The sequence below is a fragment of the Mustelus asterias genome, chromosome 17, assembly GCF_964213995.1.
Source record: "Mustelus asterias chromosome 17, sMusAst1.hap1.1, whole genome shotgun sequence".
NCBI lineage: Eukaryota > Metazoa > Chordata > Chondrichthyes > Carcharhiniformes > Triakidae > Mustelus > Mustelus asterias.
Window position 1 is genome coordinate 4,101,471 of NC_135817.1, and position 16,442 is coordinate 4,117,912.

The 16,442-nt window shown below is 48.2% G+C and overlaps 1 protein-coding gene across 1 annotated transcript in view; it reads left to right on the plus strand.

The window, feature by feature from the left end:
- The first annotated feature begins 11,693 nt into the window (after positions 1-11,693).
- Positions 11,694-16,442, plus strand: part of LOC144506241 (guanylate cyclase soluble subunit beta-2-like) — an 83,280-nt gene continuing 78,531 nt past the window's right edge. Inside the window, exon 1 of the mRNA XM_078232100.1 lies at positions 11,694-11,741. Within this exon, the coding sequence (XP_078088226.1) occupies positions 11,694-11,741 (48 nt within the window). The remainder of the gene's footprint in view (positions 11,742-16,442) is intronic.

A 16,442-nucleotide genomic window follows, 5' to 3' on the forward strand; every position in this document is an offset into this window, starting at 1 on the left:
GCTCTCAGAAATCTGCTTTATAGAATCCCAGTAAGAGTTTTAACAACATCAGGTTAAAGTCCAACAGGTTTATTTGGTAGCAACTGCCATTAGCTTTCGGAGCGCTGCTCCTTCGTCAGATGGAGTGGAAATCTGCTCTCAAACAAGGCACAGAGACACAAAATCAAGTTACAGAATACTGATTAGAATGCGAATCTTTGCAGCTGATCAGGTCTTAAAGATACAGACAATGTGAGTGGAGGGAACATTAGGCACAGGTTAAAGAAATGTGTATTGTCTCCAGACAGGACAGCCAGTGAGATTCTGCAAGTCCAGGAGGCAAGCTGTGGGGGTTACCGATAGTGTGACATGAACCCAAGATCCCGGTTTAGGCCGTCCTCATGTGTGCGGAACAAGGCCATCCCCACACCCCCACTTCTTGCCTTCAAACAACCGCACAACCTCAAACAGACCATTGTCTGCAGCAAACTACCCAGCCTTCAGGAGAACAGTGACCACGACACCACACAACCCTGCCACAGCAACCTCTGCAAGATGTGCTGGATTATCGACAAGGATGCCATCATCTCACGTGAGAACACCATCCACCAGGTACCTACTCTTGCAACTCGGCCAACGTTGTCTACCTGATACGCTGCAGGAAAGGATATCCCGAGGCATGGTACATTGGGGAAACCATGCAGACACTACGACAACGGATGAATGAACACCGCTCGACAATCACCAGGCAAGACTGTTCTCTTCCTGTGGGGGAGCACTTCAGCGGTCACGGGCATTCAGCCTCTGATCTTCGGGTAAGCGTTCTCCAAGGCGGCCTTCACGACACACGACAGCGCAGAGTCGCTGAGCAGAAACTGATAGCCAAGTTCCGCACACATGAGGACGGCCTAAACCGGGATCTTGGGTTCATGTCACACTATCGGTAACCCCCACAGCTTGCCTCCTGGACTTTCAGAATCGCACTGGCTGTCCTGTCTGGAGACAATACACATTTCTTTAACCTGTACCTAATGCTCCCTCCACTCACGTTGTCTGTATCTTTAAGACCTGATCAGCTGTAAAGATTCGCATTCTAATCAGTATTCTGTAACTTGATTTTGTGTCTCTGTATGCCCTGTTTGAGAGCAGATATCCACTCCATCGGACGAAGGAGTAGCGCTCCGAAAGCTAATGGCATTTGCTACCAAATAACCCTGTTGGACTTTAATCTGGTGTTGTTAAAACTCTCACTGTGTTTACCCCAGTCCAACGCCGACATCTCCACATTATAGAATCCCTCCAGTGCAGAAGGAGGCCATTCGGCCCATGGGTTTTATGCTGTGAAGTATGAATGATTTATGGCTCACAAGAAAGGAAGCTCAACAATTTTTATCTTCGATGTCAGCATCTCATGGAAAGACAGAATGCCACAGACCCCTCAAAGTCAGATCCCCCGAAGGTGCTCTTACTGAGCAGAGAAGACTTCAACTAGCTCGGGCAAACTCTCTGGATGGAAAGATGGACAAATAGAATCATAGAATCCCTACAGTGCAGAAGGAGGCCATTCGGCCCATCAAGTCAGCACCAACCACAATCCCACCCAGGCCCTATCCCCATACATTTACCCTAGCTAGTCCCCCTGACAATAAGGGGCAATTTAGCACGGCCAATCCACATAACGCGCACATCTTTGGATTGTGGGAGGAAACTGGAGCACCCGGAGGAAACCCACGCAGACACGGGGAGAACGTGCAAACTCCACACAGGGAGTGACCCAAGTCGGGAATTGAACCCAGGTCCCTGGCGCTGTGAGGCAGCAGTGCTAACCACTGTGCCACCGTGCCCACATTCCCAAGGATATTCTGTGTTGGGAGTTAGGCAGAACTGAAGGTGGGACACGCAAAATCCTGCTTGCAAGCATGATGTGAACATTTCTGTGCGTCTGAGACACTAGCTAATAACAGAAGGAAATGGCGGTATCATTTGTGACACACAAATGGTGACACACACTGTGGGCCAGCGTGTGTCACCATGACAACTGGGGTCTAGTACAGCTAGACAACAGGCCCCAACACCCAACGCAGCAGCCTGCAACACCTGACAACGCACCATGTGGAGGAAGCTGCCTCTCTCATAGTGGTCTCTTCATGCAGCGGCGAAACATGCACCACAAGGAACAATCCCAACTCCAACGGATTTGCCGCATGTCCATCTTCTCCTGGGAGGTGGGAGGGTGAAGGTGATGACAAAATAAAAACAAGTCAAGGTGGAAACAGACCATTTGCAGTGTGAAAGGACTTCCCCACAACTCTCCACCGTTGCATCCAACAGCCTGCCGACATTTCCTGATTGCTATAGCGGCTTGTAAATGTTTATCGAGCAAGGATTTTTTTCTAATAAATTTTTTAATCTCATGTGCATGTTATAATCTTCTTTTGGGTGAGGCGTAAGCCTGGGCCTCAGCAGTGGGATGTCAAAGACCTCACGGGGTGATTCTGAAGAGTGAATGGCTGTTGTACCCAGTGTCCTGGTTAATATTTACACCTCAACCAACATCAGGTCTTCTGCTTCTGATCTTATCACTGTTTGCTGTGGCCATTCTGGCTATCACAGCTTCTATCTCAGAACAGTGACTGCACTCCCAATAATACTTCATTGACTGATAAATGCTTTGGAGGCTCAGAAAGGCACTATCTAAATGCAGGTTGTTTCTTTCTCTCTATATTCTCATAGAATCCTACAGTGCAGAAGGAGGCCATTCGGCCCATCGAGTCTGCACCGACCACAAATCCCACCCAGGCCCTATTCCCATAACCCCACGTATTTACCCTGCTAATCCGCCTGGCACTAAGGATCAATTTAACATGGCCAATCACCTAACCAGCACGTCTTTGGACTGTGGGAGGAAACCAGAGCATCTGGAGGAAACCCACACAGACACGGCGAGAATGTTTAAGCCTCTCTATCCTTCCTCACCAGTCTGCTCTACAAAGCTTGGTCATCAGGACAGCAGGGAATACTCCAAAGTGTCAACACTGACTCTGTCACCCCAGTGTTCACTAATGTAACTATAGAGTCATTTTAACCCTCAGACATGGGTGGAAATGGCCTGGCTTGAGAGTTAAAACATCTGAAACTGGAACACGACCAGGCGGCACGGTGGCACAGTGGTCAGCACAGCTGCCTCACAGCACCAGGGATCCAAGTTCAATTCCCACCTTGGGTCACTGTCTGTGTGGAGTTTGCACTTTCTCCCCGTGTCTGCGTGGGTTTCCAGTGGGTGCTCTGGTTTCCTCCCACAGTCCAAAGATGTGTGGGTTAGGTTGATTGGCCATGTTAAAATTGCCCTTAGTGTCCTGAGATGCGTAGGTTAGAGGGATTAATGGGTAAATATGTAGGAATATGGGGGTAGGGCCTGGGTGGGATTGTGGTCGGTGCAGACTCGATGGGCCGAATGGCCTCTTTCTGTACTGTAGGGTTTCTAAGATTCTATGCTGCCAGACCTGCTGAGATTTTCCAGCATTTTCTCTTTTGGTTTCAGATTCCAGCATCCACAGTAATTTGCTTTTATCCATTCTCCTATTCTCTTCCTGGTTTCTATCTGATTCCTGCGAGCCAGTGAAATGTTTGTACATCCAGGTCATGTTAGAAACGTCAGGAGACCTGGCACTGACCTCTGGAATGTTCTATTCAACAATTAACCGCATCCCCCCCTCCCCGCCCCCTGCCCACCCCAAGCAGTCACCCTGGAGTTGAGATGTGACTTGTAAACGGGCCGTGGGTTGGTGGAGTGGTTATTTCCACTCTATTATTCTGAGGGGTGCGGTAAATTCAGCGTTGGACTCCATCTGAAGGGAAGCAGCGAGTTGCAGCCACGCAGCCGGCCTCCTCCAATGGGCTCGAGGTCGAGCTGCACTCAGAGCTGATTGGTCAATATGCTGTGCGTTCCCAGCACCATTTTGTTGTTGTTTCAGGACAGCAGCTGTGTTTCGCCGCTGCTTTGCTTGGTGAGAACAGTGTGGAGGGGAGTTTCTCTGTCGTTGGTGTATTCCATTTCATCCCGTGCTTTCCTGCCATTCCCAAAAGAGCAAGGATGGCAATTTAGCGTGGATTGGCCGTGTTAAATTGCCCCTTAGTGTCTAAAGGTGACTAGGTTAGGTGGCTTGGCCGTGCTAAATTGCTCCTTGGTGTCCAAAGATGTGCAGATTAGGTGGATTGGCCATGTTAAATTGCCCCTTAGTGTCCATAGGTGAGTAGGTTAGGTGGATTGGCTGTGTTAAATTGCCCCTTAGTGTCTAAAGGTGACTAGGTTACATGGATTGGCCATGCTAGGTTGCCCCTTAGTGTCTAAAGGTGACTAGGTTACATGGATTGGCCATGCTAAATTGCCCCTCAGTGTCTAAAGGTGACTAGGTTAGATGGATTAGCCATGCTAAATTGCCCCTTAGTGTCTAAAGGTGAGTAGGTTAGGTGGATTAGCCAGGCTAAATTGCCCCTTAATGTCCAAAGGTGAGCAGGATAGGTGGATTAGCCATACTAAATTGTCCCTTAGTGTGTAAAGGTGACTAGGTTAGGTGGATTGGCCTGGCTAAATTGCCCCTTAGTGTCTAAAGGTGAGTAGGTTAGGTGGATTGGCCTGGCTAAATTGTTCCTTAGTGTCTAAAAATGTGCAGGTTAGGTGGATTCTCCATGCTAAGTTGCCTCTTTATGTCCAAAGGTGAGTAGGTTAGGTGGATTGGCCTGGCTAAATTGTTCCTTAGTGTCTAAAAATGTGCAGGTTAGGTGGATTCTCCATGCTAAATTGCCCCTTTATGTCCAAAAATGAGCAGGTTAGGTGGATTTGCCATGCTAAATTACCCCTTAATGTCCAAAGGTGAGTAGATTAGGTGGATTTGCCATGCTAAATTGCCTCTTAATGTCCAAAGGTGAGCAGGTTAGATGGATTAGCCAGGCTAAATTGCCCCTTAGTGTCAAAGATGTGCTTGTTAGGTGGATTGATCATGCTAAATTGCCCCTTAATGTCCATAGATGTGCAGGTTAGGTGGATTGGTCATGGTAAATAGCCCCTGAATGTCCAAAGCTGAGTAGGTTAGGTGGATTATGGTGAATGTGCGGGATTACAGGGATAGGGTGGAGGGGAGAGCCTGGGTGGGATGTTCTTTCAGAGTCAGTGCGGAATCAATGGGCTGAATGGCCTCTTTCTGCACTGCAGGAATTCTATGTTTCTATGGTTGTAATGGGGAGACTGAGATTGTTTGCCTATTGGATGAAGTAAAGTGATAATTAATAATTTTGCCCCACACTCAACACGTGTGACATAAACAGCCATCAATTATCTAAGAGTCCGCGATGCAGCTACAACAATAACCATTTAAAGTCCTGCCCCTTTCCTAGCTTAGCTTTATTTTGCTCCCCACCCAGTCCATTATGGGAGGCCATTCGGTCCCTCACTGTGTTCTGCCACTCCATTAGAATATGATTGATTTTAACTCCGTTCGTGTCCCTTAGTGAACCAAAAATCTCTCAATTAAAGGGTTAAATTATGAACTCAGGCCGGATTGCCAATCTTTCCGGCAAATCAAACAAACTAAATCAAATAAACTGAGGGACAAAGTAAAAGAGGCAGCCCCTTAAAGGGGACTCCGCCCAAAACAAAAAACAAAGCATAATTAAACTTTTACAATCCTACAGGTGAAGAACTGCATCCTGGCAGCACTCCTGAGCTTTGATTTGAACCATAAGTCCCCATGTTTGGACTCTTGGATGAAACAGTTTCTCTCCAACTACCTCTATAAAATCCTTCCAAGTGCTTCATTCAATCAGCCCTTAACCCTCTACAGTCTCAAAACTAGAAGCCCAGGTAATGAAACCTTTGGTGTCCCTGGAGAGGGAGCAAGAGGTGTCCACTGGCTCAATTGAGGCTTTCTGTGCTTGTTAGGCCCTGGAAGGACTGGTGTGTATTATTGACCCTTCTAATCACATTTTGGTTTAATGTTTTAAGGTTCCTTTACCATAGAATCATCGAATTCCTACAGTGCAGAAGGAGGCCATTCGGCCCATCGAGTCTGCACTGACCACAATCCCACCCAGACCCTATCCCTGTAACCCCACATATTTACCCTGCTAATCCCCCTGACACTCGGGAGCAATTTAGCACGGCCGATCTACATAACACGCACATCTTTGGACTGTGGGAGGAAACCGGAGCACCCGGAGGAAACCCACGCAGACACGGGGAGAATGTGCAGACTCCACACAGACAGTGACCCAAGCCGGGAATCGAACTCGGGTCCCTGGCGCTGTGAGGCAGCGGTGCTAACCACTGTGCCACCATGCTGCCCAATTATGCTTTGTTTTTTATTTTGGGTGGACCCCCGTTTAAGAGGCTGCCTCTTTTACTTTGCCCCTCAGTTTATTTGATTTAGTTTGTTTGATTTGCCAGAAAGATTGGCAATCGGACCGGTGTTCCATAATTTAACCCTTAAGTCTTGCTATCCTGGGTGCTGTACCCTCTCTGAGTCAATATATTCTTCCTGAATTAAACACAGTGCTGCAGAGACAGTTTAATCAGATCTTTATTCACCTCGGGCATCACATTTCAGTCCAATATGAGAGTGTCAAGGATTAGGGAACCGCACGAGACTGTTAACTGTTCACATTTCTACCCAGTGACTGTGAAAGGGTTGTGTGTGTTCCGAGGGGAGTGCTACATTGTTGGAGGCCCAGTAGCTTTCAGATGAGACCTTAAACTGAGACTCTGTTTTCCCTGCTCAGGTGGATGTGAAAGAGGTCAAGGCACTTTTTCGAAGTGCGGGGAAGTTATCCTCAGAGTCGTGGCCCATATATATCCCTTCACCTAATAACAATTATGTGGCCACAATCTCATTTCTGTTGATGGGATCTTACTGTGTACAAACTGGCTGCTGTGTTTGTTACAACATCTTAAATCTTATTAATTGGTTGTAAAGTGCTTTTAGGTGTCCTGAGGTTATGAAAGGTGAGGTCATAGAAAGCATTCTTTCTGGTTGTATCACAGCTTGGTGTGGCTCCTGCTCTGCCCAGGACCACAAGGGGTCATAAATGTAGCCCAATCCATCACGCAAACCAGCCTCCCATCCATTGACTCTGTCTACACTTCCCGCTGCCTCGGAAAAGCAGCCGGCATAATTAAGGACCCCACACACCCCGGACATTCTCTCTTCCACCTTCTTCCGTCGGGAAAAAGGGACAAAAGTCTGAGGTCACGCCCCAATCGACTCAAGAACAGCTTCTTCCCTGCTGCCATCAGACTTTTGAATGGACCTACCTCGCCGATTTTTCTCTACATCCTAGCTATGACTGTACATTCTGCACTCTCTCCTTTCCTTCTCTATGAACGGTATGCTTTGTCTGTATAGCGCGCAAGAAACAATACTTTTCACTGTATGTTAATACATGTGACAATAATAAATCAAATCAAAAATACAAAAAAATCAAAATCAGGTGCTATATAAATGAAAGTGCTTTTTGTCCCCCACCTCCAAATGTATTTAGTCCCAATCAAACTTTAACTTGAACTATTCAGTGAAATAAAAGATAGCACTGCTTTACATCATTTCCTGGCTGTATTTCTCCATGACAGGATTTTAAATTGCTTCCCCTTCACAACATCCTGCATATTGTATGCACGCACCCATTAATATTTTACAGATGCAACAATATTCAAATTACAGTCACAACAAATTCACTAGCTGGCTCACTCAATTAAATTCACAGGCCTCAGACAGATGCTTAAAAGTTAAAGTTTATTTATTAGTGTCACAAGTAAGGCTTACATTAACACTGCAATGAAGTTACTGTGAAATTCCCCTAGACGCCACAGTCCGGCGCCTGTTCGGGTCAATGCACCCAAACCAGCACGTCTTTCAGACTGTGGGAGGAAACCGGAGCATCCGGAAGAAACCCACGCAGACACGGGGAGAGCGTGCAAACTCCACACTGACATTGGCCCAAGCCGGGAATCGAACCCAGGTCCCTGGTGCTGTGAGACAGCAGTGCTAACCACTGTGCCACATTCTGACCTTTTCCATGGGATGTCCGATTATGATGAATCAGTGAATTTAATTCGACCCATCCAAGTAGCTTGTGACACCTGCCTGTTAGCCAGTGGTTACCTTGCCTAAAGGCCACAGTCTCATCCTGTAGCATGCTGATCTGGCCTCTGTCATGTCCAAATCCCCCAATCCATAGCAAAGCCACAGGGAGCAGAGATTATGTTATGGCGTCAGCTGTGGCACTTTGACAGCACTTGTGAAACCTGCAATGGAAGGACAAGGGCAGCAGATATCTGCTGGGAAGGCAACAAACCCACCCTGTCCCCGTAACCCCACCTATTTACCATCCTAACCTCCCTGACACTAAGGGGCAATTTAGCATGGCCAATCAACCAAACCCGCACACCTTTGGACTGTGGGAGGAAACCGGAGCACGCGGAGGAAACCCACGCAGACACGGGGAGAACGTGCAAACTCCACACAGACAGTGACCCAAGCCGGGAATTGAATCTGGGTCCCTGGCGCTGTGAGGCAGCAGTGCTAACCACTGTGCTACCCGGCCAACCAATGCTTGCATCCTGTGAAAGAAGATCATGGGTTCCAGGCACATTCCAGCAAGTTAATAATCTAAGTGCTGTGTTGAGGTGGTGTCTTTTGGATTAACATTAACCCAAGAGCCAGTCTCAGGCCGATGCGAAAGATCCCACAGTGCGATTCAGAGAAATAACAGAGGACGTTCCCTCTGTTGTCCTGGTCAAATGTATCCTTCACCAACATCAAAAGCATTCCAAGTGATCATTGACATTGGTGCTGTTTGTGGGAGATTGCTGTGTGCAAATTGGCTTTTGCATCTTGCAGTGATGTACCAGTCACTACAGGTATTTTGTAAAGTACTTTCAGATGCCCTGAGGTTGCGAACGGGACAATCTAAATGCAAGATCTTTCTTTCTCGATAGAGCCAGTAAGACCTGCCAACATATCAAGATGCATTAGCCCCGCACTCTCTGATTTTCTGCAAAGTATCTGTGGGCAGTTAGCACTGCTGCCTCACAGTGCCAGGGACCCGGGTTCGATTCCTGGCTTGGGTCACTGTGTGGAGTTTGCACATTCTCCCCGTGTCTGCATGGGTTTCCTCCGGGTGCTCTGGTTTCCTCCCACAGTCCAAAGGTGTGCAGGTTTGCTGGATTGGCCATGATAAATTGCCCCTTAGTGTCCCAAGGTGTGTCGGTTAGGAAGATTTGTCATGGCAAATACATGGGGTTACAAGGGTAAGATGCTCTGTCAGAGAGATGGGACAGACGTGATGGACCAAATGCCCTCCTTCAGCAATGTAGGGATTCTATGATTCTAAAGGGAGAGATAATGAGGCAAAGAGGTTTAGGGAGGGAATTGCACACTTAGGTGAATTGATCATGCTACATTGCCCCTTAGTGTCCAAAGATGTGTATGTTAGGTGGATTAGTGGAGTTAATACATGGAGTTACGGGGATAGGGCCTGGGTAAGATGCAGACTCGATGGGCTGAATGACCTCCTTTTACTCAGTAAGGATCCAATGATTCAATGAACTCTGTCAAAAACAACCTAACGCACGCCGTCACGTTAATCGGTGGAGTCGCTTACCTCAAGCGGTAATCTGCCGCACAGAAATGCTGCACTCTCTAATGTCACTGCTCAGAAACCTGCAAATAATAACCCGTGGTTACCCTGCAAATAATCCCCTCCCCCCTTCTCACTTCCCCCCTTTTCCATTCCCCCTCTCCCCTCCCCTCCTCTCCTCCCCTCTCCCCTCCCCTCACTCCTGCCCCCTCCCTCTCCCCTCCCCTCTCCCCTCCCTTCCTCTCCCCATTCCCTCCCCCCTCCTCCACCCCTCTCCCCTCCCCTCCTCTCCTCCCCTCTCCCCTCTCCTCACCCCTGCCCCCTCCCTCTCCCCTCCCCCTCCCCCTCCCCTCTCCCCTCCCCTCCCCTCTCCTCACCCCTGCCCCCTCCCTCTCCCCTCCCCCTCCCCTCTCCTCTTCCCCTCTCCTCCCCCTCCCCCTCCCCTCTCCCCTCCCCTCACCCCTGCCCCCTCCCTCTCCCCTCCCCTCTCCCCTCCCCTCCTCTCCCCATTCCCTCCCCCCTCCCCCACCCCTCTCCCCTCCCCTCACCCCTGCCCCCTCCCTCTCCCCTGCCCTCTCCCCTCCCCTCCTCTCCCCATTCCCTCCCCCCTCCCCCATCCCTTTCCCCTTCCCTCTTCCCTCCCCCTCCCTCTTCCCTCCCCCTCGCCTCTCCCCTCCCCCTCGCCTCTCCCTTCCTCTCCCCTTCCCCATCCCCTCCACCTCCTCTCCCTTCCCCCTTTCCTCCCTTCCCCCCTCCCCTCTCCCACCTCAATGGCAATGGTCATTCTCAGGCTGTGGTTTACCCTGCCCAATAGATTGACTTATGTGACTGGTTGAACTGACATAACTGGCTGGCAACAGGGAATCTTTTACAGATTTCCGGATCCATGTGTACATTGGGCAGTGCAATGTTTCCGAAAACCAGCCAACCAGCTAACTCAAAATCATTATGGTAGCTCTTTCGGCAAAAATCATTATGGTACGTATTACTCATTGGGAACAGAGATGGGAAGGAGGCCACTTCGGGCCCATTTCACCATCCAGTTAGATCCTGGGTGATCTATACTGCAACCCCATCTACCAATCTCAGCTCCATATCCCTCCATACCCTTATCCAACCAACGTCTACTGACGACAGTCTTGAAAACTCTCATTGGTCCTCAGCAGCCCTAGCTTTTCGGAAGAAGGAGTTCCACCACTCTTTGAGCAGTAGGTTTCTCTGCCATTTACACTGCTATCCCATCCAACATCAGTGGGGTCACTGAAGGAAAGGGGTCTTTGTGATTGATGGACATTTATTGGAAGAGTACTTGAACCCCCACATGAACTGGGATCACTTAACACAACACGCATGAGAAAGCAGCAATAACATCATCCGCACCTGGGAACCTCGACTGCGCACAATTGATTCTTTCTTTGAATTGTAGAATCCCTTTAGTGCAGAAGGAGGCCATTCGGTCATCAAGTCTGTACCGGCCTCAATCCCACCCAGGCCCTATCCCCACAACCCCATGCATTTACCCTAGCTAGTACCCCTGCCACTATGGGGCAATTTAGCATGGCCAATCCACCTAACCCGCACATCTTTGGAGTGTGGGAGGAAACCGGAGCACCCGAAGGAAACCCACGCAGACACGGGGAGAACGTGCAAACTCCACCCAAGCCAGGAATTGAACCCAAAAGGTGTGCATGTTAGGCGGATTGGCCATGCTAACTTGCCCCCTTGTGTCAGGGGACTAGCTGGGGTAAATGCTATGGGGATAGAGTCTGGGTGGGATTGTAGTCGGTGCAGACTTGATGGACCGAATGGCCTCCTTCTGCCTGCAGGGATTCTATGATTCTATGATAACCCGAGTCCCCAGTGCTGTGAGGCAGCAGTGCTAACCACTGTGCCTCTGTGCCGCCCTAGTTTCGCCCCAACAGGTTCTGTGGCTCGCAAATAGTACACAGCAAGAGCCAAAACATCCAACTTCCACTCCCTGTTGGCTGCTTAATGTCGAAAAGCATCTCCCTGATGCTTACTCCTGGTCCAACCTTCCTCTGATGAATAATGAACTGAACACAGTTTGTTTTCTGTAACTGAATATGAACCATCTGATTGTGGTTTGGTTCACTCTTCTGGGTTATGGAAAGGTGAGAATGACTGACCTTTGATATCAAGGCAGCGAGTGTTACACCAAGGAGCCCTCGCAAAACTGGAGTCAATGGGAATCGGGGGGGAAACCCTCCGCTGGTTGGAGTCATACCTAGCTCAAAGGAAGATGGTTGTGGTGGTTGAAGTCAAGTTCCAGGGCATGACTGCAGGAGTCCCTCAGGGTAGTGTCCTAGGCCCAACCATCTTCAGCTGCTTCATCAATGACCTTCCTTCCATCATAAGGTCAGAAGTGGGGGTGTTCGCCGATGTTTGCACAATGTTCAGCACCATTCGCGACTCCTCAGATACTGAAGCAGTCCATGTCCAAATGCAGCAAGGTCTGGCAATACCCAGGCTTGGCTGGATAAGGGACAATAACCTTCACATCGCACAAGTGCCAGGCAATGACCATCTCCAACAAGAGTGAATCCATCACCCCTTGACGTTCAATGGCATTACCATCATTGAATCCTCCACTATCAACATCCAGGGGTGTCAATTGACCAGAAATTCATTTGGGCCAGCCATATAAATACTGTGGCTACAAGAGCAGGTTGGAAGCTGGGAATCCTGAGAAAGTAACTCACCTCCTGACTCCCAAAACCTGTCCACCGCCTACAAGACAGGAGTGTGATGGAATACTCTCCACTTGCCTGGATGGGTGCAGCTCCTACAACACTCAAGAAGCTCGACACCATCTAAGATAAAGCAGTCTGCTTGATTAGTACTCCATTCACAAATGTAACCATGCATTCTCTCACCCAATGATGCACAGTGGACTACTTCAGTATCTGAGGAGTTGCGAATGGTGCTGAACATTGTGTAATCATCGGTGAACATCTACAAGATGCACTGCAGAAGCTCACCAAGTCTCCCTCAACAGCATCTTCCAGACCTGCAACATGTACCACTTAGAAGGACAAGGGCAGAAGATACCTGGGAACACCACCACCTTGCAAGCTCCCCTCCAAACCACTCACCATCCTGACTCGCTGGGTCAAAATCCTGGAGCTCTCTCCCCAACAGCACAGTGGGCAGTGTACTTGCACCAAATGGGTTGCAGCAATTCAAGAAGGCCTCTCATGACCATCTTCTCAAGGGCATTTAGGGATGGGCAACAAATGCTGACCTTGCCAGCGATGCCCACAACCCGTGAAAGAATTTTATAAGGTCCGTCAGAGTCTCATTTTAAAATTCTCATCCTTGTTTTCAAGTTTCTCTGTAGCCTTCCCCCTCCGTATCTCTGTAACCTCTTCCAGCCCTACAATCCTCTAGCCCCTTATGCATCCCCTTCTTATGACTTCCTTCACCTAGCCATTTCTGATTTCGGTTATCCAGATCAGGGGGTTTTTCAAAGTGGGGGTTGCATCATAAATAGGTGAAAATGGGTGACCGGGTATATTGTTAAAAAAAAATGTTCTGTGGTCCCGTTCAAAACATGGCAACATCTTCTGTTCAAACATCGCAAGATGTTCTGTGATCCTGTTCAAAAGCAAAGTGGGATGTGCTGTTTATAACGTACATTTTGTAGAAAGTGGTATACATAGAACATAGAACACTACAGCACAGAACAGGCCCTTCGGCCCACGATGTTGTGCCGAGCTTTATCTGAAACCAAGATCAAGCTATCCCACTCCCTATCATCCTGGTGTGCTCCATGTGCCTATCCAATAACCGCTTAAATGTTCCTAAAGTGTCTGACTCCGCTATCACTGCAGGCAGTCCATTCCACACCCCAACCACTCTCTGCGTAAAGAACCTACCTCTGATATCCTTCCTATATCTCCCACCACAAACCCTATAGTTATGCCCCCTTGTAATAGCTCCATCCACCCGAGGAAATAGTCTTTGAACGTTCACTCTATCATTTTATCATTTTCATCATCTTCATCATTTTATAAACCTCTATTAAGTCTCCCCTCAGCCTCCTCCGCTCCAGAGAGAACAGCCCTAGCCCCCTCAACCTTTCCTCATAAGACCTACCCTCCAAACCAGGCAGCATCCTGGTAGACAATGACATAGCCAGCACGAAGAGGAAAAGCTTATTATTGCCTGATACAATTCAACTTATGTGCACTTTGTGAGAGGGAAAGATAAGAAAGTGTATTTTTAAATGCACAGTAAATCCAGTTTAGATTGCGAGTGGAGCAGCAATACTGCAGCTTGCCCGCTCAATGGGCTGGAAGGGGCGGCCATTTTGTAAAAGTGGGTCACCGGAAAAGAAGCTTGAAAACCACTGATTTTGATCTGGAACTGCCGCCATAAACCTATCCACATCTCCATCTTTTTCCAATTCTTTAAAGCATCCCTGAAAACCAACATATTTGACAAGATTTTGGTCAACTGTCCTTATGTCTCCTTATGTACCTCCGGTGAAGCACCTTGGGAAGTGTTGCCATGGTAAAGGAGCTTTGTCCAAAGATTGTGCAGGTGTGGTGGATCGGCCATGGGGAATGACATAGCCTGAGGCAGGGTCACCTTGGCCTGAACACAGGCTCCAGTTCTTCCCCATGGCTGACTTGACACATTGTCCGCCCCACTTCCCTTCAGGTCACCTCAGCACTTCCTTGGAGCAGCTCTGCCACTTTAATGGCCATTGAACATAACTTTGTCAATCTCAAGGCTGTGGAGTTGGAAATGCAACTGCGGTGCCAGTTTTCCAGCCTACATTCCCAAAGTGCAGTCCCACGTTGGCAGAAGATGATGATGAATTTACCATTGTGCAAATAGGTATCAGTGTCAAGTTTCACGTCCACAAAAACCAATGATCAGATGAGCGAGGTTGAGGAAAAGGGAATTACACTGCCCTGAACTTCCATACATTGAACACATGGTGGCAGCACATTTGAAAAGGCAGCGACTCTTCTACAGAAATGTACCTTTCATTCGTCGCTTGGGGAAAACCTTGCACAATTGCAATAAAACAGAAAAATGCCGCTGCTGCAGAGAGCTGGAGCTATAGGTAGAGCCGGGGCTAAATGTAGAGCTAGATTTAAGTTTGCTCTGAAGGTTTGGGAAGTGAGATGTAAAGTGGTGTAACTGTAAAGAAATGCTGACATCATACCGACACGGCGGCACAGTGGTTAGCACTGCTGCCTCACAGCGCCAGGGATCCGGGTTCGATTCCCGGCTTGGGTCACTGTCTGTGTGTGCAGTCTGCACGTTCTCCCCGTGTCTGCGTGGGTTTCCTCCGGGTGCTCTGGTTTCCTTCCACACTCCAACGATGTGTTAGGTTAGTTTGATTGGCGATGCTAAATTGTCCCCTAATGTGGATTAGTGGAGTAAATGTGTGGGGATGGGGCCTAGGGGGGATAGTTGTTGGTGCAGACTCGATGGGCCGAATGGTCTCTTCCTGCACTGTAGGGATTCTATGAAACTCTGAATTACATATGGACATACCAATTACACTGTAATAACGGCTAATAATCAAAACACTTGCAATTTATTGAATGTGATCAAACAATTGAAAGTAAAATACCTACAATTGTGGTTATTTCAATAATATAATTTCTATATTATTAGCATATCCAATATCTTGTAATATTGTTTAATTGTAGTTTTGTAGGGCTGCGTATGACTGCAAATGTTTTACCTAGTATAATTTGATTGATTATAACATTGTGGATTATTTAATTGCATGTTGTTTTACGGTAGTATTATTTAATTGTAACATTGTTCAGTTGTACCTTTTGACTGTACGGTGATTGCATATTGTGGCAGTGTCTGATTGCAGTGTTTGTGGCATTGCATAAGTATTTGCTTAGTGTTATAGTCGTAATGTTTGATGGTGTGGGCGGCACGGTGGCACAGTGGTTAGCACTGGTCAGGGACCCGGCTTCAATTCCCAGCTTGGGTCACTGTCTGTGTGAAGTTTGCACATTCTCCCCATGTCTGCATGGGTTTCCTCCGGGTGCTCCAGTCTCCTCCCACAGTCTGAAAGACTGGTTAGATTCATTGATTCAAACAGGTGCCGGAGTGTGGCGACTAGAGGATTTTCACAGTAACTTCATTGCAGTGTTAATTGCAGTGTTAGGCTTTACTTGTAATGTGGAGATGCCGGCGATGGACTGGGGTAAACACAGTAAGAAGTTTAACAACAGCAGGTTAAAGTCCAACGGGTTTATTTGGTAGCAAAATGATGGTAGCAAAATTTCTTGATGCTCTCTCCACTCACATTGTTTTGTTTCTTAAAGACTTGATTAGTTGTAAGTATTCGCATTCCAACCATTATTCATGTAAATTGAGTCTGTGTCTTTATAAGCTCTGTTTGTGAACAGAATTCCCACTCACCTGAAGAAGGGGCTTGCAGCTCCGAAAGCTTGTGTGGCTTTTGCTACCAAATAAACCTGTTGGACTTTAACCTGGTGTTGTTAAACTTCTTACCAGGCTTTACTTGTGACAGTAAAGTGGTTAGCACTGCTGCCTCACAGTGCCAGGGACCCGGGTTCGATTCCCGGCTTGGGTGACTGTCTGTGTGGAGTTTGCACATTCTCCCCGTGTCTGCGTGGGTTTCCTCCGGGCGCTCCGGTTTCCTCCCACAGTCCAAAGATGTGCGGGTTAGGTTGATTGGCCATGTTAAATTGACTCCAGTGTCAGGGGGATTAGCAGGGTAAATATGTGGGTGATGGGGATGGGGCCTGAGTGGGACTGTGATAGGTGCAGACTCAATGGCCACTCCTTCTGCACTGCAGGGATTCAAT